This window comes from Lagopus muta, chromosome 6, assembly GCF_023343835.1.
Source record: "Lagopus muta isolate bLagMut1 chromosome 6, bLagMut1 primary, whole genome shotgun sequence".
In the NCBI taxonomy this organism is placed as follows: domain Eukaryota; kingdom Metazoa; phylum Chordata; class Aves; order Galliformes; family Phasianidae; genus Lagopus; species Lagopus muta.
Window position 1 is genome coordinate 9,515,983 of NC_064438.1, and position 24,310 is coordinate 9,540,292.

General features: G+C 46.1%; 1 protein-coding gene across 2 annotated transcripts; it reads left to right on the forward strand.

The window, feature by feature from the left end:
- The first annotated feature begins 462 nt into the window (after positions 1 to 462).
- NRIP3 (nuclear receptor interacting protein 3) lies at positions 463 to 11,834 on the forward strand. 2 transcript variants are annotated; one of them, XM_048949441.1, is made up of 7 exons: positions 463 to 1,017; positions 5,931 to 6,110; positions 6,358 to 6,440; positions 8,407 to 8,546; positions 8,771 to 8,820; positions 8,910 to 9,007; positions 9,912 to 11,834. In XM_048949441.1, the coding sequence occupies exons 1-7, from the start codon at positions 844 to 846 to the stop codon at positions 9,925 to 9,927; spliced, it is 741 nt and encodes a 246-aa protein (XP_048805398.1). In that variant the 5' UTR covers positions 463 to 843; the 3' UTR covers positions 9,928 to 11,834. The 2 variants fall into 2 exon arrangements, with proteins under 2 accessions (XP_048805398.1, XP_048805397.1); XM_048949440.1 differs by having other exon boundaries at positions 475 to 1,017; positions 8,768 to 8,820.
- Positions 11,835 to 24,310: the final 12,476 nt, after the last annotated feature.

A 24,310-nucleotide genomic window follows, 5' to 3' on the forward strand; every position in this document is an offset into this window, starting at 1 on the left:
CCCATCCTTGGAGATGCTTAAGGCCACGCTATATGGGGCTCTGGGCAGCCTGGTTTGGTGGGTGGTGACTTTGCCCATGGCTGAGGTTGGGGCTGAATTGGCTTTAAGATCTCTTCCAACCTAAACCCTTCTGCGATTAAAACCACCCCCTGGATTTAGTGGAAGTCCTTTTGTTTTCTTCTGCACTTCCTTGCTTTTGGAAGAGGGCCAGCATGGTCATACATCTCTATTTAATCAGGTGAGGGAGTGTCAGGCAGCTCCCCCAGTGACAAATCAGGTGTGTTTAACTCCTTGATGCACGTGCCCATAGCAGAACAGTGTTCCTGTTGCCTGAAGAGCCAAGTCAGCATAAGAAGAGAAAAAATCACAGCTCCCTGCAACCTGCCGGCCTCGTTGTCCTCCTGCACGCAGACTGTTCAGTGGGTGCTCATGTCAGCTCCTGCGTGAGCCTGCGAAACAGTCCGTCTGTATTTGATTGCATCCTGCGCTCTCATCTGCTCTCTCCCCACCTCGCGGAGGTGCTGTGAAAAGCGGCTGAGCTCCGATGCAGCCGCTGTCACCTTTTGCTGGCCCAGCGGTGGGGCTTCCATCAGCAGCCCGGAGCGGTGCTGGCAGCACTGCCTGCGGCTCATCCTGCAGTCAGGCGGGGAGGAACGGCACTCGTTATTCCCCGAGCATGAGCTGCCCGTGCTGCGTGTGCAACGCCTAGCGCTGAGCCCCAGCCCTCCTCGGCGGGGCCGGAGTACCTGCTGGGCTCCCCACGTCACGGCGCTTGGGCTATAAAGCGCAGGCAGCGCATCGTCTCTCGCTCCGACTCTGTGGGAGCTGCACAAAAGCAGCAAGATGTTCTATTCAGGCGTTCTGACGGAGCCGACGAGGAAAGAAGTGGAGATCAGAGAGGCCGCCTCGCTGCGCCAGCAGAGGAGGATGAAGCAGGCAGTGCAGTTCATTCACAAGGACTCTGCAGACCTCCTTCCCCTGGATGGACTGAAGAAACTGGGGACTTCCAAGGACACTGTAAGGTTTACCACATTTCCCCAGAGCAAATGAGGGCACTGAGAAAGTTTTAGGGCAGGGGGAAGGCTTTTTTTCATGCTGTTTTACTGTTAACAGGATGAGCTGCTAGCGTGGGGAAATCGGTATAGGAATGTATGTGAAGGAGAGGGAGTGGGAATGCGATGATGGGTATCGCCAGGGGCTGCTGTTCGCCAGTAGTGCTTTCAGATATCTGTGCTGGGAGCTGGGAGCTGTTTAATTTTTGGCATTTACACAAATGTCGGAAAATGGGATGCTGCTTTCCTTACAAAAATCCCCTCAGAAGCAGAGTAAATCAAAATGGCTTCATACCATACATACACATATATTGCTCTGCGGTGCAGATGTATGTGCAGCATGATCATAAAAGGCTCCGAGAGGTGCAGCAGTACTTATGGATATAAAACTGTCAGGCTGCACTTTGACGGCAGCTGATGCACATCTGCTGATTTTTATGAGGAAACTCAGTTCTAGGTTTTAAATATATACATATGTCATGATCCCTGTGATCCTGCAGCTGATATACCACATCCTCCTTCACGTCCAGGGGCTGCAGAGATCCTGTGAATACTGATGTGCAGAAATGTTGGAGCTTTTCTTCATGGGAATTGTACTAAAATGTAACAGCAAAAGTTCTGATGTAAGAAGCAAAGTCTACGAAATAACATCCTACTGCAGAAATCTCCTCTGCTTCTTTAAATGTTTGCCCTAATTCTTGCAAAATTCTTGCTCCCTGCAAGAAACTATATAGATATTTATATGTTATATTTCTGTAGTAGATATATATTCATTGAAAAAGGTGTATCTTTACTTTGAGCGGATTGATATTGTTCCATCACAGCCTTTCTGCTCAGCTGGCTCAGTCTCAGCTCTGGATGAGTTGAGCTCCATGAGCGTGCTGTTCTCTGCATTGCTGCCTGGAAGTGATTTTTGCCATCCCAAATGCTCTGCAGTTGCAGGGAGACATAGCTTCTGGCTGGAGGAGGGCTTGAAAGGAGCTATGCCAAGTCACATAGAGCTGCAGTTATCTGTCGGGGAGCTACGCAATGACTTTCAGAGCATGATAGCATGGTTATTGCTGTTATCTGCAGAGTCTGAACAGCTTGTCACAGCTCGTGTGGGGCTGGAACCCAAGCATTTCACAACAGGTAGCAGGAGGCAGGGGTGCTAAGACATGAGGTCATTGTCCCCACTGTCACCAGGGCCAGACTTGGCCACAGCTCTGCAGTCAACACCAAGCTCCTTGCTGTGGCTGCCAGGGTCCCACCAGTGTCATGGCTTTGTTTTCAGTGCAGAGAGGCACCATTGCTCATGTCAGATATGGGGCTGAGAGAAGTGCTCTTAAGTGGCCCCAGGGAGGTGCGTGGCTCCTGATCCCCTCCATGTCCTTGGAGGGAGTACAGCGTAGTGGAGGCACATGGCCTGTCCCCGGCTCCTCTGGCTGTGCTGTCTCCATCCAGGATGGGATGAGAGCTGAGCTGACATGGGTCACTTCACTGCCAAGCCACCTTGTCTCATGGCCACAGCAGGGGATAGCGGGCACTTGGCTAGGGACTGCCCTAGCCACTGTCTTAAGTTCCATGCCACAGATGAGGAATCTGCAAAGTGACAGCATCAGCACATGCTTGGCCTATTTGCAGCGCCAGAGAAGACATGAGGTTGTGCTGGTGCCATGAGCTTCAGATTACTGCCATGGGTCACAGCAAAGCAATGCTGCCAGCACTGTACGTTGCCAGGTTGGCAGCGAGCACAGCTGCCAATGGCTGTTACAGGAGATGTCACAGAACCATTATGGCTGGACAAGACTACTAAAATCTTCTAGTCCAACCACCAACCCAACACCACTGTTCCCACTAACCCACATTCCTGAGACACACGTCTTTCTTGAACATCTCCTGGCAGCCTATGGCAGAGCATACCCCTGGAGGAACAGGGGATCCCTGAGGCTGGGGAAGCAGTGATGGAAGCAGTGGAACACACCTTGCTGTGGCACTGCTTTGGGAAGTGGTCTTCCATCAGCCTCAGCAGGAGAAAGGAGGCAGCATCTCACAGGTGTGGGGATGGATAGGCCTGTCTCTGGGGTGGCTGCGTGCAGTCAGGGCTGGTGATGGGTGCCTGGAAATGCAGAGCTGAGTATGGCTGGCCCTGCATGGGTAGTGGCTGGGGAGAGGACAGGCTGAAGAGAGCCAGGGAAAAAAGGGGGAAGGGAAAGCTGCTTTCCTGGTATCTTTTGTGATTTGTTTTCTTGTCACAGCATGCTGAATTTTTCCTCTCTGCCCTTCCAACTTGTGTAGATTATTTTCTGATTTACAGCCCTCCTGTTTCTTGTCCAAGAGGCAGCGGCACGTTCTGACGCAGGAGGTCTCTCCTTTCCCACGGGGCTCAGCAGAAGCTGTCTGTTTCCTCCTGTCATAAGCAGAAGCACAGGGGCAGCCAGCCCCCAGGGCCAGGCATCCAGATTCCCTTCTGTACGAGGCAGGGCTCTGAGCCCTGGCCATCAGCAGTGACCCACTCTGTCCAATGCAGACATCGCTGACCTAATGTCACCTCCTTTCAGGGTGAGCCTTACACTGGCCAGCAGTGGTGACGAAGGCTCTGTGGCCTGCAGTGGCCCCTCAGAGATGCACCTCCTGTGCAGATGTGTACCTCTGACTGGTGAGGGGAAGGGGGGGCTGGCATCTGCCTGACTTTTGTCTTCACCTGAGTGAGACTTCTGTGACAGCCCTTGTCATCTCCAGGTCCCAAAGCCCAAATAGTGAGATGCTGCCAAAGACACGCACACTGCGAGCTGCAGTGACGTACTTGTTTATAAATTAGAGAGGAACAAAGCTGGACTGAGTTATTTATGGTTTTGACAGACAGTGGTAAATAGGTTCAGCAACACCAGGTGTCTCCGCTCATTTCTTTTGGGTTTCTACTCTGACTTTTCTGGGGATTGTAGGTGTTTTCAAAGTCTCAAGAATGGAAAGGGAGCTATTTTATGAAAAAAATCCTGGTTTGTATTTATATTTTTCTGAATGACAATAGGAACCAACCTATATTTTTCTATGTGCATAGTGGCATGTAACACTTTATTCTTCTATAAAGCTCTAAGGAGCTTTGTGCGGCATGTAGAAAGGCAGCACCAATAACCTGGATGACTTGGCGCACTGGTCCTGTGTGCACTGCTGACCTGAGCTAAGGGAGCATGCTGCTGGCTTCCACATTTGTAACTAAGGAGGTCTTCCCTCCCATAAAGGGGCTGACTGCAGGTTTTCAGCAAAATGCACATTTGCAAACGTCCCCTTGCACATTATCTGTTTGCCATGTTCATATCCATCACTTGAGTCATCTCTGTGACTAACACCCCTCGCTTTGCTGCATGCAAGATTCGAGGGAAACGCAAGCTAAAGCTAACTAATTAATAGCCTAAGACAGAACGGTGCTGCAGGGAACCTTTTCAATCCCTTCTATGAGATTATTTATGTAGTGGAGCACAACGAGGCCATATTTGCCCTCCCTTGGAGGCAGCATGCACTGCAGCTTTCAGAAGAAAAACGTCAACAAAATTGGTGGTGTAACTCATGTTTGCTGAATGTTGGGTGTTTTCCTTACAGTGATGGACCCCAGATAGGCATCATAAATCTAGGGCTTAAGAAAGCCCAACAGTACACCTGTAGGTGAACTTGGAGTAAAAAATGTGTAGGTTGAAGTCAAGGGTATATGGCAGTCGGAATAGCAGTGAATGCAGGGTGACTTTCCAGCATGCTCTGTCAAAGGACTCTGGCAACATGAGTCAGGCTGGCCATGTCAGAAGAACACCCAGACTGTTCTGAGTGATGGCCATGCAGAAATGTTGGTCAGCCCCAAATACATCTGGCCAGGACAGAGTGCAAGGCAGTGACCAATGAGTGATGGGCAGGTTTCCATCCAGTGGGCACTTCATCCAGGTATTTGGCCATATATCTTTTATGCAAGATATGCTTTTGAGTGTGCCAGTCAGACACAGCATCTGCAGCTGGAAATGATAAAGAAATCTTGTGTCAAGTGACAAACTGTATGCAGAAAAACAATGAAAAGGAGCTTATGTGTCCCAGTAGCTACTGATGTTTTTAATGCATACCTGTTCTCATCACTCAAGTCCAGCCTGACCACTGGTGCTATGCCAACAGTGGGATCTGAAGCACTAGCGTGCCTGCAGTTATTTTAGGAGATGCCAAGTTGCATTAGATTCCTGTGAGCACTGTTATTTAACATGCTGCCTGAGATATGTTACAGATGAGGCATTGCGTGAGGGCGCATGCTGGCTAATTTGGGGAACTACAGCACCAGGATCTCAAAATTATCCTAATCCCATTGAAATTCCTTCAGAACTTGGGGTTTGCCAGTTTAGATGCATCTGCAGATGTCTGTAATATGGGCATATTTAATTTGAATGCAAAAAATTCAAGAATGAACGAGTAGGAAGGTCTAACATGGACAAATGAAAATGACAAGGAAAAGAAAGCATAAGGGGGGAGCTCAGCCAGGCAGAGAAGTGAGCAGATAATCAAGCGGAGTCATTTCACCTCCAGCAGTGTGTGTGCATCCATCCATGATGAGCATTAAATATAAAACAGGCATTTGGGAAAGCAGTCAGAGGAGGCACTGAGAGGCAGTGTGCTTCTCTCCAAAAAAGAGTTTTCTTTACTCAAAGCCAGACTAGCCAGGGCTGGCACAAAAACAAATAGGTGCAGCCCAGTAGGAATCCACATAGTCTGGAAGTTTGGAAAGTTCCCAGTCATAGTGAGAAGAGACTTTGGGGCAGTCCTACTATGAGAGTGGGGCCCACAGGCACTGGAGGAGAAAGCAGGCAGGTTGGCAGTGCATACCTCCCCCCTGACTTCGCTCTGCTCTTTCTTTGTGTGTCCTTAAAGCAACCACACAACATCCTGCAGAGACGCCTGATGGAGACAAACCTATCAAAGCTGCGAGGCAGCCGAGGCAGCTGGGCTTCCAAGAGTGATGCCCCAGCACAGAGCAATAGGTTGAACCAAGCCAAACTGGGGAGCTCCAGGAGCGTCGAGGATGAGGAGCTCCTGGTGGTGAGCTGCCAGGTAACATTCCCCACCCTGCCGCTTCCCCCTCCTCCCCACTTTAGTTTTGATAGCCTCACAGCTGGCTCTCATGTCCTGGGGCTGATGCCGGTGATCCAGTGGGATCTTATGCATGTGGCAAACTGTGCCCTGAGCCATGGCTTGGAAAGAACAAGCAAGGGATGGGTTGATATGAGGAAACTCTGGTTTTTCTGCAGTCTTCCTTCCCTCCTGCACATTGTCTCCCATCTCTGCTTGCTCTTTGCAGTGTGCTGGGAAGGAGCTGAAGGCTGTGGTGGACACTGGCTCACAGCACAATCTGATGTCAGCAGCCTGCCTGGACCGGCTGGGGTAAGGACCTACTACTGCAGCACCAAATCACAACCTGGTTGTATTTAAATGGCCTTGCAGGGAGCTGGGATGGAAAGGTACAGCACTGATCAGCCTCTGAAAGCACCATTCAGAGCTTTGAATGCACTTGTATTTTTTCAGTGTCCATTTGTGTTTCTGGTGAAAGAACCAAAGTTCTCTCTGGCCTTCTGTGTACTTGGAAGACAGTAAAGCTCTTGGGGTCCAGCTTAACTCTGCAGCACTGCTAAGTGAGGGCCTTGCTGCTGGCCACACTCACTCCAGCACTGATTATAAAGCAGATACTTGGCTGTGCACTCTGATTGAGGTGTCTGGTGTTGCTCCCAGGAACAGACTTCTCCCTGCTGAAAGGAAAGGAAAGGGATGTTAGGAACAGACTGATAGCTGTTGGCAGCAAAGCTCCTGCTGATCTCAGAGAGTGGAGACAGGCAGCTGGGGAGTTTTGAGCACTTAATTCCCATGCAGTCACTGCTTTTTATCACTAACTTGCAATGACTGTGTAAAAAGCAATTGCACTTGCTGCCTGAGAACTGCTGCACAGCCACAGGCAAAAGACACCTCTTCTGTCAAAGCCGTAATTACTTATTTGCACAATAGCGGCTGGAATGTGGCTGCATTCACTACAAACTGTGAAGCAACTCGGCCCAGTTTATCAATTAATAGCAGTGTAAGTGGAGAGGTCTTATCTCTGCAGGATACCACATGGGCTGCTCAATGTGCCCCAGCTGTGTGCTGGTGGTCTGTGGTGGCCTGCATGCTGCCCACGTTACTTGTGCAGATCCTGTGACATTTTTGCAATACCGCTGCCTTTCCCCAGCTTCCTGCTGCTCTCTTGCTGTTTATATTTTGAGGTGGCAGAAGCTGAAGGCAGATTAACTAAGCAGCTTAAAACCAGAGCTTTGATGCTGGGCTTTTCTGCCTTTGCTGTGGTGAGCCCTGTGTGACACCAGGCATTGCTCCAGCACGCCTTGCTTCAAAGCAGCCCAATGCATGCAGCAGTGATAAAACGTGAGTCCAACTTAACTCCAGCCCTGGGGCACAGCAGGAAGAGATGTGCTGAGGGCATGGGGGGAACAGAACAAAGCCAGAGGCTGCATGCCTTCCCTGGCGCTTTAGAGAGGCTCAGGGAAATGACTGCCCCCATAAAGACACTCCAATTCACCCGGGGCCAGAAGAAGCCAGCTTAGGGTCCAGGAGCTCCCAAACTCCTCCTTGATGTGCTCCTGGCATCAATTACAGACAGCCTTTAAGTGAAGAGATGGAGGGGATCCGGATTGTTCTCTTGGCTCTCTCCTGGTCCTAGTGCTATCTATGCTCAATGATACAGGTGATCCCAACCTCAGTGCTGGCTTCTCTGCCTCTGAACAGCCAGCAATAAACACAGCCTCTATCTGAGAGAGACATTGCTGCCTCCGACTGGTTCTCCATCAGGTTCCAGATCAGTTTAAAAGATGAACTAAAATAATCAGTGTCGTCAGCATAGTTCTTGGGGTGTAGAAAGAAGAAATCTCTGTTCTTGAGATATCCCTGACAGCTCTTGTCTTCTTTTCTTGGGCTGAATGTGATCTATGTGTTGCACTGCAGAGAGACAGGTGCACTATCTGCACATAAGAGTTACCCTGCCCTAGCTGTAAAGCATGGGGACAATGCTGTTAGCTCAGCTGATGGAAGGAAACATGGAGCATCACTTGCTTTCACCAACACTAAATTAGAAGCAATTTTAGATCAGCCACTTCTTAAGTCTTGGAGAAACATAGAAAAAAGATTCTTCAGGTAAGGAGAGGCAGAACAGCACAGCAAACCTTCTGAGAGTGCCTTCTGACAGCAGGCTGCAAATAGGAACAAGCTGAGACCACTCCACAACTGAGTACCCTTCAAATGCAGTTTGGTGCTTCCCGGAGGGGCTGACCCGTGACTGTTTCATGTCAGAAGTGTTTTCACCATGCAGGTTAAGGGAACGCCTGGAAGTGCTGCCCAGTGAGGAGGAGGAGATCTCGTTGCCACGCAGCGAGAGGGTGATCGGCCGCATCGACCGCCTGGTGCTGGCAGTGGGAGCGCTCCGCGTGGAGTGCGCAGCACTCGTTGTGGGTGAGTGCCATTTTGGGTATGGGCCCCGCTGGGTTACCTCAGGGAAAGCATGGAGCTTTGGGAGCACAACACAGTTCAAGCAGAATTGAATTGCTTCCTTTCAAAGTAATTCAGTCCGCTTCTAGAGTGGGGCTTACTTAGCAAGGCAGCCATCAGGGAAGGATGGAGTTAGCAGGGAAGATGGTTCTGACTGTATAAATATGAATCTTCCTATTTTTCAGAAGACAGTGAGAAACCCTTCTCCTTTGGCCTGCAGACACTGAAGTCCCTGAAGGTAAAGGTTTTCCTGCAGGGCTTTTGTCCATGTTGGAGACCACTGAACTGTAGCTTTCCCTTTTGCATTAAGGTGTTTGTTATTTGCAGTGTGTCATAAACCTGGAGAAGCACCATCTTGTTCTGGGCAAGACGGAGAGGGAGGAAATCCCATTTGTGGACAGTGTTGGTGCTGGGGCAGGAGAGAAGTAAGTGTGCGAGGGAGTTGTGCTGTGGGAGGAAGGGTCCTTGCTGCAGGGATCAGGGCTGCCCAGAATCCCATCCAACCCAGCCTTGAGCACATCCAGAGATGGGGGACCCACAGCCTCTCTGGGCAGCCATGCCAGCATCTCACTGCCCTCTGAGTAAAGAACTCCTTTCTAACATTCAACCTGAATCTCCCTTCTTTTAGTTTAAAGACATTCCCACTTGTCCTATCACTATCAGACTGTGTAAAACATCAGTTCCCCTTCTGCTCATAAGCTCCCTTCAAGTACTGCAAGGACAGAATGAGGTCTCCCCAGAGCCTTCTCTTTTCACTTCCCCTTCTCTACCAGAGCCCGTGGGTTTTCCAGCAGCATTTTCCAGCTTCTGCTGCTCCAGTAACTATTACACAGTAAAGGGGCTGTCTGCAAAAACATGCATAAGGAAGTGCCTCTGAGCATGTACTGAGGTCATTAGGAGGACTCCTTGAGTGCTGCTTTGAGAGCATTCCCAAACAAACATTTTTCTGGAAAATATTTATAAAGCACAGCAAACAAACCCAGGTGGCTATTTTACAAAACACAGGAGAGACCTTGCCTGGAGGTAGTGGCATTGCCTCTTCTTCTCACTTTGCCCCTAGCTGCTGTGGCTTCAGTTTTCTGTCCCTCCAGGAAGATGAATCTGTGCTGCCCACCCTGTGGGTGACTACTCTGGTGTGCCCTGGGCTGGCTATGGTGCATGATGTGGGCTGCTTCCCCATCTCCTTTGAAATACAAATGAGAGAGGATTCCAGCAGTTCTGTAGCAACTGCAGCTATGAATAATTATTTCTTGCTGCTGCATTCAAGGCAGTTTTTTTTTTCTCATGCAAAACCAGATTATATTAAGTATATTTTCCTTCCTGTTTCAGCACTTTGGAAGCATAGAGAAAAATGGAAATGCCATCCCCACACGAGAGCTCAACATCAAAGAAATTCTCTGCAGCTGTTCCAAACGAAACAGCAATGCGCTGCTTGAAAATATTTATATGAGGCTACGGCTTGAGTATAGCTAAATGAAACCTGTTCAGTAGCCAGTACCTTAGAGATATTGTCATGTTTATCTTTGGGTTTTGAGAAACAAATGTGTGCTTATTTTCTGGACTTTTCTATAGTGCTCTCTTTATTACAAACAGTTGGGAAAACCTTAGAATTTCTTCTGATGAGAAAAATAATTTTTATAGTGGCCTCATATGAGTAATTGTACTTAGCAGTGATTAGAGGCTATCAGAATGAAATTTTTATTAATGATTTTTCCAGAGGCTAAGCATTTATATTTGCTTAATTGATACTGTCCCATTCAAAGGGTCATTACCAAGAGGTTACTCATAGTACAGTAACAATGCTAATGCCATCTATGAATTATAGTACATCCTGTTAGCCATGGCATTGCTGCTGTGTAATTGGGAACACAACTGCTGGCTTGATGAGAAGGAGCAATCACTAAATTACCCTTGGGTAAGGCTTCTGCAGGGCTGCATTGTTGCAGCACAGAAGTGCTGCTTGGAAGGGCTCGGGGTATGCTCTGCAGCTACCTGCATGCATGGGATGAGCTCAGAGCATCTTCCAGTACCTGCTGCATGGCTGTCCCCTCCACTGGGAAAGTCCCTAAAGGGCTTTTGGCTGCCTTCCCAGTGGGAGTAAGCAGGGAAATTAATCATTGCACTGTGCCCCAAAGAAACAAACGAGCACAAAATCACGTTGTCACCATCCGTGGAGGTGTTCAAGAACAGGGTAGATGTCATATTGAGTGGCATGGGTTGGTGGGCATGATGGGGATGGGTTGATGGTTGGACTAGATGATCTTAGTGGTCCTTTCCAACCTTAATGATTCTATGATTATATGGAGAGAGCAGATGGAGTGCCTCGCAGGTCCAGTGATGAACCACAGCTCTGCTGGCTCTTTCAGCCTGTAAAACATCAGCACCCTTGCTCAATGCTTCTTTGTGTTTGGGGCTCCAGTTGTACTTCAGTGTTGCTGACAGGAATGCCACAGTTTTATACCTATTTACAAATCACCTGAGATTCTACAACACTAACCTTGACTTCCCTCAGGGCAAGTGGGAATTACTGTGGGACAAGTATTCCATTTGGCATTGCTATGCCATAGCACCAAAGTTGGTTGCTACTTCATGGGCTGCTTGCTTGGAAACCAGAACAAATGTAGCGTACTGCTTGGAGGAGCTTGACCTACTGCAAAAGCAGCTTTCTAGATTTTAAAAAGCTAATGGGAATTAACGACAGCCATCTGCTGAAGGGGCATCTTTAAAATGCAGTAATACCCTTGTGAAGTTCTGCACCCACTCATGTGGGATGGTGAGCCCACTGCAGGCAGATCTGCACTGGTTGTGTGCTGTGACAGTGGGAGGGCAGCTCCTGCAGCACTGTCCCTCTGGCCAGTCCTAGCTGTGCCCCGTGGCACATCCCAAGCCTGTGGTAGCATTGCAGCTGGAGCTTAACCTCCTGCAGTGGGCTCAAACCTATTTTCAATGTTGAGTATATTACTACCAAATCCAGAGTATCTGAATTTTGAGCTATTTTCTATCTTGGTGGTAAGTTTCAGTGCTTTCTCTACATACAGTATTTTATATAACACAGCTCTATGTACATACATACATGGTTGAGCTGCCCAGGGCAGTCCCACCAATGTGCTGCAGAGAGACTTCACTAAATATGAAATATATTTGATTATTTTATATGCTATGAGTTTGGTATTTTGGTACTTCTTTCTGTGCTTATTACTGTGCTAAATGTCAAATTAAATCTAAATAAAGTTTAATTGTTATTGCTGTTTATTCGCTTGTACCCTGGATACGGCAATTATTTGCTTTCACTGCACTTACCTACTGAGAATAGAGTTCATTTAAATCTTTTCCTGATGGGGTTCTGTGGTGCTTTTGTGATTGTTGGGAATTGATTGGAGACCAGCAGCACAAAATGAGCGGGTGAAATGGCACACAGCATGTTCATGGTGAAGCAGGAGTATTTGGAGGTACGCCTTCTGCTAAAAGGCATCTCCCTCCAGGGGATGTGTGAAACACAGCAGGTGCTGGTCTGTCCTTTGTTTGCTTCTAGTGTGTTTGTCTGCTTTTTGGGGCAATACAAGCCACTTTAGGCATAGTAAGGCGGAGATGGGTCAATTGTTGGACTAGATTATCTCAATGCTCTTTTCCAGCCTTAATGATTCTGTGATTTTATGCCTTAGTGCTGCCATGGCATGTCCTTCCCGTCACAGTGGGTTCACTGTGGACACTACTGGAGCAACTCTGCAGCAGTGCTATTCGCACTCATTTTGTACCATGATGGGTTCCACCAACAGCTTTCTTCAGCCCCTCCCAGGAGAACAGCTGATGAGAGGAGACCCACTGGGGCATTTCTCCACAGCTAACCGAGGCACAAGCTGTTCTCTAATAGTGCTCTAGGGATGTCCTTCTGATGGGCTTCTCTAGTACTTTTTTGCTGATGATACCATGATGATCAATGTGTTGTAAAAAAAAAAGGTGATTCATGTGTCTCAGAAGCAAATAACTAGATGACTTATTTCCATACAAATGTGTTTTAGAGCCATTGCTTGGTTTGTTTTATGTGGCAAGTGTCAGTGGAGGTCTGCACTGCTTTATCACCTGCTTGCTTAAGAGCTGAGAGTGGTACTGGGTTTCCATCAGCTGAAGGCTACCTTTTCTCATAAGCTGAGCATTAAGTGCACACCTCTGTCATGCTGTGAGTTGCTCTCCAGCCTGAGGATGAACCAGTGCCAGCGGCCCTCTTTTTGCACCAGACCTGCACACAGAGTCCTACCCATTGAACTGAACATCACCAAAACTCACCCAGTTCCTGTGGAAGAGCATTGCAGGGACTGCACCAGGCTTGCCTGGGGTACACTCATATCTTACTCAAACATGAAAGGCTCCACTTGACTTCACTTCCAGGTATTTTGCACATTGCCGTTCTGCTTTTCAACACATATGGATCTTCCCCTCAAACCAGGTTTCCCGATTCTCTGGCAGTAACTAAGTGTGTCACCGTGTGCTGATCTCTTCCTCCTCTGTTAATAGCCACATTGCAGATGGAAAATTAAGACTCCTAGAGACGGTGCTGCCGGTATCAGTGACATTTCATTAGAAACGCTATAGCTGAAAAGGCCATTGATTTATTGATTTTGCTACTGGAGTGGTGCTGCCACTCCCTTGGGGTTGTTCTCTAAGTGGGAGGGAAAGCAGTCAAGAACTTAAAAATACCAGGGTCTCACTAATAATGGGATGTCACACCAGGAGAACCACTTGGGGAACACAAGAGGAGCTGGCAGTGGCACCCATGGCCTGCAACTTCCACCTTGTATTCCAGGTCTTCCCAACTGCAGAGTGCCTTCATGGCAATGCAGGCCAACGCAGTGAGGAAGCAGACTGCTTAAATGGCAATATGGAGAATTATGTTCTCAAAGAGAAAAAAAAAAAAAAAAAGCATATTTTTGTACGTGTTACTATAAACCTCAGCGCTTTGTTCTTCCACAAACAGCTCAGACGGAGAGTTATCAGCACTCAGTCACTGCAAAACACACTGACTCACAGGGAGCACGTGAGAGCTCCAAGGGCAGACAGTTCTGTGTGAGTAACTGGGCCACAGCGGGCGGCTCTGGCTATTAATTAGAAAAGCAAAAATGCTCTTGGGAATGACTCATTGCTCTTCCCTACATCCAAAGGGTGTACCTGAGCAGAGTATGAGGGTCAGCATAAGCACGGTGAGCCCATTGACCTGCTTTTATTCAGTCCAGCAGAGATCTGGATGCAGGCAAAGATCAGGGTTTTGTTGGTCCCTGTGCAGGTTACAGAGGAAGGGAGAAGTCCCTAAAGTGGGCAAAGCATGGCTCAGGGCTGGTCTTGAAGGGACATTGGATACTAGTGGTGTGAGGGGCTGGGAACACAGTTCAGCAGGACACTGTGCCCCTGTGCATTGTCCCGGTCTGAGGGTTCAAAGAGGAAATTTGTAGATTTTGAACTCTTTCACAGTATTTCTGTACTGAAAGCATTATGATGCCTCCTGGTTCAGGCTTCAGTGACATTTCAGACTCATAGAAGGCAAAAATAAGACTTTATTTCTCCCAAAGGAGATGGCCATGTAGTTTTAAAAGCAAATTATGTATGAGGGTTGATCAACTTGGCATTTACAGCTTAGCATTTTCCTAGATAAAAATTTGTTCCACCCGAGATTACATTGTGTTCTGCCCACTGCTTCGTGTGGTATTACAATCATGAGCCACCTTCCAGCAACCTGCTCAGTGCCTTCCAATTAATGAAGAGAAAAGATCCTGTGTAGGGGATTGCTCCAGTCAGGTCTCCAATAGACACCATATAAACAGAACTGACTCACTCTCCAGGCTGATGAGTTAAAATTAGGGCGCTGTGGATAGAAAAGGCAGACAGGAGAGCAGAACGAGGGAGGTTTGAGCAGAAAAAGCTGTGTGCAAAATAATCCATCTGAAAACACTGCCAGTAATTAGCCCTGCCCTCTGCTCCTCTGTGGGCACAATGCTGCCTGGCTGACACACCAGCTGTACTTGGGTGGATGTAGAAGCCACATCACTCAGTCTGGAAAAAGCTCCAAATTTCGATCTTTTCCTTGAAGCTGCAGAGCTGCTTTCTGCTCCTGATGTAAGGGACCTTTTGTGGGTGCTCTCAGCTGGCAGAGGACGCCCAGAAGCGCACGATGTACTGTGTTCTCTGCAGACTGCTAATGATGTTTGATTAATATTTCATTACCAGTGTGAGCAATCTTTGGGCTCTCTCTGTGTCTGTCTTACTTAGTGCTGTCTTTTCTTAGTTAAGTGGCAGCTCCTGCAGACAGTGATCTAATTGTTCCTCAGCACCTGCCTGAAGTTGGACATTGTGTAATTTGCAGCACATGTGATTTGTCCTTTGAGGCTCAGATCAAATAGAACAGCATAGCAGATTACCAGTAACTGAATTAAGTGAAAGGTAATGTGCAGGCTACTGCTGAGCCCACAGAGATGCTTGGGCCAGACAACGCTGAATAATGCAGCAGTCCAAAGTATGTGTGCTGCAGTGACCAAGTGGCACAGGGGGCTGCCTGTGAGCTTGGGCACCCTGAGCTAACAGCATACAGGCTGCTTTCTAAGCACCTAGCCACAGCAGCCACACTGAGCTTGGCCACTGCTGGTGGAGAGTGTGCTGAGGAGAGGCAATGTGCTGTCATACAAGGGCCTTCCAGTGCCCTCTGATGTGATGCAGGAAATATCTTGTGCATAGCTGAGAGAGGTGAGGGCAGCTTTGCACTGGGTTTATGCAAGGCTTTTGGGTTACACAAGGGATGCTCTAAGGGCTGCAGCATGTGGAGGGCCTGGCTCACTGCTGCAGCTGCAAAGCCCCTTCGTCTCATTATAGCACTGTGCTGGACTTGCAGACAGGAAATCTCAGCTTGTTTCCTCCGCTGCCACCCAGATTCAGTGCCCTGAACTCACCTGTATGCTCCCCATTTCCCATTCCATGAGTGTCAGCTCCTGCCTTGCTCCAATTTATAGGAGGGAGAGGAGGTTCTTTTAATATCTATATACCCGGCGTGAGATTAAGAAGCAACGGTTCAAATGTTGGTCCGACCAGTTTATTACAAATCTTAATCAGGGAAAATGGGGAAGGGGAGGACGGACACTGTTATGAATTAGGGTAATGGGGGAAGGGAAGGAGGGCGATAGAAAAGATAGAAAAGAAGAGGCAAGAAGTCTTTATAGGAAGCAAGAGGGACATAGTCACCACCATGGATCCAGCGAGGTTCATAGTTCAGTCTTTGATCTTCAGTAGCGGTGGGTCGTCGGGCATTGTTGTTCTATTGACGATGATGACAACGAAGCACAACAACCATGGCAATGATGGCCCTTTTTCAATGGTTTCAAAGTGGTTGAGTCAGCTGTTTTTGCAGTGACAGCTCAAATCCAAAGTGGTTGAGTCAGCTCTCCTTTGAGTGGCAGCTTCTGGCTCTGGGATCTCAGCAGGAAACTCCTTTGTTCTTATCTTCCTGGCCTTGCCAGCAGATAAGAGGGAGCAGGGAGGCGCCAACTTGTATCTTGCCTTCGCAGGATACAATGGCATTGTCCCCCAGTCTTCCATAGCAAACAGGAGTTATTTGGTAACAGGCTAGATCTTTTGCCAGTAAACAGTCCTGAGCACTATCTTCCAAAGGCAAACAGCTCCAAAGATGTAAAATTGTCCACACAGTGATGTTGATTGCCACACAACATCCATCACTTGCCTCCTCAACAAAATACCTAAGGAAGCAAGCTTTGAGCCAAAAAAAAACAAAGAAGGATTCTCACAGCTCCCCAGGCTACAGCCTGCAGAGCCTGTGGCCTGATTCACCTGTGTTTGGCTCTTTGGGCTTCTGCTGTGCTCACCATGGCCTCATTGCTAGGGACAGTCAGGGGGTGTGCAACTTTTGGGATGATGCTCACACCTAATAAAACCAGACTTTCCTCTCTGCTGTAATTAATCCAGCAAGTCATTGCCTTCCAGTATATGAAATCAGGAGTTCCCTGAAGTTCTGCTATATCTTAATTCACTTCAGCACAGATGAAGAAATAGGCACACTGTACCCAGCACCAATGAAAGCAATTGCAGACCCTGGAGCAAAACCAGAAGTCATTCCCAATTACCCTACTGAGTAACAGTGCACAGCGTAAAGCAGCAAACTAAGTCCAGTTGTGCTCTCTGTGTTTGGGTGGTAGGGAGCTTCAGTGTTTTGTACTCTGACAATCAGAACACTATTTCAAACAGATTTTTTTTTCCTCGTAAAACACTTTTTGTTAATTGGAAGGAGAGGCACTGACTGGAGTTGGAAGTTGTTCTCTGGCATGGCTGTCAGATGTAATGAAGCAGCCAGGGAAGCCAGTAGGGAGCTGCTTTGCAGAGTGTTGTCATGGGAACGATGCAACTAGGGCACCTCGTCTTCTACCGAGCTCTGGCAGTGTGGTGGCAAAAAATCAATGCTGTTCAGCAGCACGAGGAGGGGCAGCCATCAGGTTTTCCATGGCTGAGATCTGATCTGAATGAAATCCAAAAGGCACAGTCTCTATTTGTGTAAAAATGGTGTCACTCCTTTTGAGCTGAATGAAGGCAGAATTTACATCAACTGAGTGAGCACCTAGACGTGGACCTCAGAGGCTGATATTAAAAATATTTGGTGGAAGCACATCCCCATCTAAGAACCCTCTGAAACAAGGTAAAGGAGTGGTTACTGGAGTCCTTGCTTACTTGGATGATTTCACTTGATTTTCACAGTTTCTGCACATTTTAACAGCCTGTTAATTTAGCATCCATAATGATTAGCAGCAGAAGGCAAAGAGTGTAGACCAATGTTTACATCACCCCACTGTGCAAGTTAAGAATACAAAATGCTGCCTTAGTGCCAATATTTGTGGTCTTCTGAAGGATCTGAACACCTTTGCATAATTCTCCTTTGAATGTAACTTACCGCTCCTGTGCAGAACCACATAAGTGGAGTTATTAGAAACTTCTTTATGGCTGTAGAAGATACCTTATGTGATGTTGTAGTTGCTGGGGATAGACAATGGTTAAGAACAGTTACCTGGGTGAGAAAGAATGCAGAGATTCCTCCTCTTACAGTTACATATATTGATATATGTATAAATAAACAAATAATATCATTAATGCTGCACCACGGAGACCACTGAAATAGAATTACATGTAAAAGGCATGACAGATCTGAGAAAGGCTGAAAATCCTAGCTGAAAAAGGGGTAAAAAAGCCAAATGCAATTCATTGCCCCCAAGCTTTCAATTTACTTGCTTGGGTCTGCTGACAAAATAAAGATCTCCTAATTAAAGCAGGCATCTGTAGAGTAACTGCATTTCTGCTGCTGGCCTGGTCCAGCAAGATGCTGAGTGTATGCTCCTCATTTCCTATTGACACCGAAGTGTGAATGAGGGGCCACATCCATCCAGGGTTTGCTTGATGTGTGCACTGGAAAAGTGACCAAAATAGCAGGCAAAGGAAGAAAATGGAGCCAAGATGTGAAAGGGCTCCCTGGTTATGTGTTGAGGTTATTGATTAAAGCCCCTCTACTTAGCAACAAGTTTGAAAAAAGCTATGACAGTTTACTACAAAATCTGTAACTGTGTTGCCTCTTTAGCCTTACATTATCTCTAAGATACTTCTCACTGGCTGTGGTGTTTCTATGCACACTGTGCAGAAACACTGGATTAAATAAACAAATGCAGTAGCTGGTCTTCATGCTGCAAGGGCTGCGAAGTCAGGGTTGTGGATTTAAAGACTGTGGTTAATCAGCTGAAGCCCCTTCTCATCCACAAGTCGCTACTCCTTGTCTTTGCAGTATCTCCTTTGGTGAAGGAAGGCCCACACACCAGTAACTGCATTGATAAGAACGTGACATGTGTCACTAATTGAAATTATACACATAACACTGCCTTCTCCCTATGTGAGCAATATGGGGAGTCAGCTGCTGCTAATAAAATGTTTTTGTGTGCCTGAAGACAGGCTGACCTTGTTTTAATAGAGAAGGACCTTGAACTCTTACAGCCCACAGAAAAGTCAAGTGGATTCACTGAAACAGAAAGATAAAGTAAATGCAGAGCTCTTTCAGCACTTCCGTCCATTTGCTTTGTATCATAAATATCAATTCAAATATAGAAATGTAGAGTTAAACACAATTTGCCCAGCCTGTCCTTTCTATATGCATATATTTATGTCATGAAAGGTTTTACATAACTTCTACCAGCAGATTGCAAAATAATGCCTCCATTATGAAAGGAAGCCACCAGCCATTACGTTGCATTACTGTAATGTAATGGGTCTGTGAGATGAGATGTATTTAGAAAGCTTGCTTTTACTGCAAACCTTCTGCCCCATTCACCCACCAGCATCGATTTCCCTTTCCATTCTGCAGAGACCAATGACCATTAGAGCAGAATATCAGCTAACGTGAGCAGAGCCACTTAGGCTTTGGCCCTAGACAGAACCTCATGAGAGAAATTTGCACTGAGCAATTTAAGAGACCCAGCACTGGTGACAGAATGTGTTCGAATAGATGCTGATTACCAACATGCTAGCAGGTGAATCTCTCATTAGCCTAGAGCAATTGACATGGTAATTAATTTCTTCCCACACTTCACTGCTGAGTAAAGGCTGCTGTAATAAAAAGTACTGCCATCGTTTCAATTTTTTAACTGAATATAAGAAATAAACAGAAGAGAATCCATATTTATTTCATTTTTCTTTGTGTACAAATGTCACATTGCTCTCCCGTTGGCAGTGATTGCAACAGTGCTGACTCAATTACTATTTACATAATCCCTTCAGATTACTCTTTTATATAACCACCGATAATGAAAAGATTTTCTCAGTTGAGAAGAGCAAGCGGGACAGCTCTGAGTGTGCATAGGATAAACTGACATGAGAAGATGGTCATTTGCATTAGTAAGAAATAATCATACCGTAAATGATTAAAATTATCATCAACATTGCCTGCCCTACCTGACCTGAAGGATATCCAGGGACACAAAGAGCCCGTTTATCTGCAGAGTGCAAAGCAAACGCTGCACCAATTGCTTGACACAGCTGAGTCCAGTGTTGTTACCACTTGCTGCATGAAGTTATTCTACAGACAAAAGGTTTTAAAATACTCTTATTTGAATGTGAATGAGTGTAGCGCAATAAAGAGGAATAAAGACATGGCTTAGTGCATTGTTCGCCATGATTCCCATGGAAAGGATGCTGCAATGGAAAAGGAAGAGCACAGTTCCTGGAAACACAAAGCACTGCATAAAACGTATCTATAAGATGACTGAGCAGAAGGACGTGCCCCTGGGGCAATCCTCTGAAGCAGAGCGTTGGAACTATCAAAAGGAGTGCCTTTAGCTGTTAGGGGGACTAGCTGTGTGAGTCCTGATGATGAAGACAAATATGACAGAAGCTACAAAATTACAACAAAAAACACTTCCAGTCCAATGTGTTGTACAAATGGAAAAGTGTAATATTTGGTTTAGAGAGGCCAGCTCATTGTCGTGAGTCTCAAAGGAGTTCTTATTACTAAAGCACATTGTATGTTACAAACATGTGAAAGCTCAGATGCATTAATTTGAAGAGGTTTATCTCCTGAGGACTCAGTAAGAAGTACAGGAGGCAGACTGCAGTTCACTATGGCTCAGATAATCAGAGCCCTCTTGAAGACAGAAACCCATCTTCATTTCTTCTGGAAAATTGCAAAGCTGGAGGAACAGCTGCAAAAATGTCTTTTACAGACTAACCTTTTTTTTTTTTTTTTTTTTTTTTTTCCCCCTGAAAACCACTCTCTTTACATTTTAATTTTGATTTTACAGTGATTTCACAGTATTGCTTTTGATTTTGGCCTGCTGAAAAATAAATAAATAACCCCCTGAAAAAAAAAAAATCCAATTGTTCAAAGAAAAGCCTTTTTCTTAAGGATTACTCAATCAGTCTATCTCATCAGATCACTGCTTACTATTTTCTGGGGAGTAAAAAAGACTCTTCTAGAAGAAAAGGTGTTTACCCCCTCCACACCAAGAACCTGTGGACCACAAGCTCCTCTTTCTTTTTGTTTTGGTATCCCTAGCTTTGAGGAAGCTTCCAGACATGGTATGAAGGTCCCAAAAGCTGCTTCAACCATCTAAAATTGGGTCGTTGTTAACTGTATATGAGAAATATTTCAGTGTATTAAAAAAAATTAGTCTATCAGATACACTGAGGTGTTCCATATACAGTGAAGCTGCACATTATTTACATCAGCTTAAAACCAGATCTATGTTTTTCTAAAGATTCAGCATGTTTTTCAACTCAGCAGTCGATTTGCCAATCACAGACTATGAGTGTGGGTGGCTACGAAGACACTGAGCCACCTTCATGCTTCAAAACACTTTCACTGCAGATACAGACTTTCAAAAGATGAACTGTTTAGCTAAGGCTGAAATCTGATGTATACTCACTACATGACTTCAGGGGCAATTTTCCCTGAATTTTAAATAAAGGTGTTTTGTGTCTCCATAGTAACACAAGCTCATTTATTAAGGTGTCTGAGGCACTGTTAGCGTTACACAATTCACTGTATTAAAACAAGGTATAATAGTACAATTGAGAAGTAAGCTATATGTAAAGGATTCTTTTAATTCCTATGAAATTACAGCCACTTAATGGAGCCTCAGGAAAGACAGAGAGAACAGTGCAACTTTTGACAGTGTACCATGTTGCAATTTATATTGGTATGCAAATTCCAAATGGATGTAAGAAAGATAAAAGAAACAGGCAAGGGAATGGGGACATGAAAATTAACTACATACAGTCTAATATTCCTCTGTGAAATGTGCCAAAGAATGTGAAACAACTGTGAGAACTTTTCATGGCTTGGCACCGGCAAGAGGAGAGCTGGATCCAGTCCTAGCAGTATCAGGTGTTTTTTTGGAGTTTTCCTACCCAAGTAGGGAAAACTTCAAAATTGCTTATTCTCTAGGTCTCGAGAGACTGCATCTGAAAACGTTCCTTCTGAAGAGCATTTATTGCCCTTCTGATCGAAAGTAAACACTCTTCTTGGATGGAAATAATTCACAAGCATATGAAAAATAGGGAACACTGCAGTGTTTCAGTGAGATTTTCCCAGAGGCATATCTGCCTGTCTATAAAACGTTAAAATTTGTATAAGTTGCCCTTTTGTATGTTTAGTTATGGATAAACTTGATTATCTGTAACCTGCAAGTCTCATTTAAAATGCCACTTATTATTGCTTTTAATATGTTTCAGTACTTTTGTGTTTTTGACCAATCTATAATGTGCTTTACAGGGATGAGTAACATGAATTTTAAGTTTAGCTTTAACAGAACCAGTTGAGAAAGTTCTGCAATTTGTCACAGCCTGTTTACATGAAGAAAATACACTTGGTGCCACAGACTGGCATGCGTGAATACAACAAACTTTATATGTTTTGAGAGAGAAAAGAGCTAGGATAATGAGTATGTGTTATGTTATACGTGGTCCATATGTTCTCTGTCACCAAGTGATCTGTGTTCCTTCACCATTCACTTCACAAACTACAGGGAAATTTCTGAAAAAAAGCCCTGCTGTAGGCATTATGGAAAATGTGACTGTGTCTTCACCTATGCAAAATGGTTTCTTTACTTACTGTGGAAAGCATCCAGCATGTTTGTTGGAGGGGATTATCCCAACTTGTTGCTGGCACGCTATGATGTTGTCAAACTCTACATGGAGCTGACAGTGGACCTGTTAAGAATACATAAACTGTATTTAGACATTGGCTTATAGTCATGATTTGCTCCTTATCCTGAGGGACAGTATGGCCCAGGAGGTTGCAATCCACATAGCTCAGGTTTGGTTTGCTGTCAGCAACAGAGGCAAATCGTTGGTATGCTCCAAAAGCCTGGGTAATCCTGGGTGGAGCTGGGCTTGGTAGGTCAAAAGGATGCACTACAGGCAACCCTAAGGGTTGTGTGCTGTGTTTTTCCTGGCTCCTCACTGTGGAGAAGGAAGTCACCTGCCCCTCACCCCCCACTCACTTCTCCCTCAGCCTACTACACACCCCTGAAACTCACCTCCACCATCTTAAGTAACAAGAGGCAAAACACAGCAACCACACTATCACCACCATCTTATGTACCAGGGGGCACCAAGTCCTGCAACCTCTGCCATCTTAACTAAACGCATAACACACCAAGCCTTGCCACTTCTGCCATCTCAAGCAGAGGGCACCAACTCCTGCAAAGTCCACTACTTAAGTAGCAAGGAGCACCAATCCTAGCCATCTTAAGTAAAAAGATGCCACTTCCACCATCTTAAGCAACTACGAGACAACAAAGCAAACCCTGCCACTTCTGTTTTCTTATGTAACATAGGAGGCAAACATGGCCATTCCTTCTACCTCTGCCATCTTAGCATTGGGAATATCCAAATAATTTATCAGGACGGTATCTCTGATAAAGCAGATTTTATTCACAATTGCAATGGCAGGCCTCCTGCAAGCAGGAGAGCACGTGTTACATCTTTCATGCCCTATCACTCGATGCTTATCTATTTCTCGCCTGGTTCCTCATTGGCTGAGTACTTCAGGTTCACAATCTTCCTGATGCTCAACTAAACATATGGATACTGGCTAAACATGAACTGTTGCTAGCTAAGCGTGTATCACTAACTAGTTAACTTCTCACACTTGCTCATTCGACACTTGGTCATTCTTTTGAATATCTGCTTGTCCTTGCGTAGAGATAAGCTTGGAAGGAGGACAGGGGGGAGTATCTTGATGCCTGCCTGTTGCATCCCGACCTACCCACAGAGCAAGGCAATCCAGCCTTGTATAGAGGCCCTGGATTCTTTGATGTTTGTTAAGTCTGCTTTTCTTTTGCTGAGGGTCGCTTATCCAAGCAGAATAGCCCACAGTATGGGTTACAAAATACAAATACATGGTGCTTTACTTCTTCAGATCAATTCCCCCTTTTCAATATCTAATGCAGAAACAACATTCCATTCCTACATTAGACAGCTGGGCATGTGTACCCCTGTGACTTCCGCCATCTTAGAGGCAAAAAACCAACAACCCCAGCCATCTTCACCACCTTAAGTCAGAAGGGGCATGATGTGGGAACCCCTGCTAGAACCAGCATAGGAGTACGGAGGGGAAAAGCATGGAAAGCTCCAGCACAGCTGCCAGAAGAGCTGTTCTGTTATCACTCCCCATGACAGCGCTGCCCTCCAGGTGCCTGATACTTTGCCAGACACGTCTGCCCATGGCACAGGCATGGGGGGCAGGCATGGGATAGACCAGGCTGGCTCACTTGCCCTGGGACACCATGTTGTTGTTGTTGTTTTTTAATAAAGACAAACTAAACCCCAAGCACTGTTGTGTATCCATCTGTGTTATCGTGTGATGATGAAGTTCTGTGGTGCTTGTGAAAGCAGGGGCTGTGGGCAGACCTTGAGCACCCGCAGACACAGACGCCGATGCATTTACACTCCCATGGGACAGACGAGCACTGGGGGAGTGTTTATTCACGGTTTCAAACGAGATGCAGCTTCTCTTTCATACTTCTTTATTATCATTATTTTTATTTTTATTAACTCGTTAAACCTTGTATGCTTCTTAACGCTGGCTGTACTTCCTCTTAACGAAAAGGCCGTTTATTTAACACAACACCAATCCCTCTCCGCCCGGAACCAAGCGGCACTGCCGCAGCTCCCCGGGGGCCGCAATAATGGGCGGAAACGCCGGA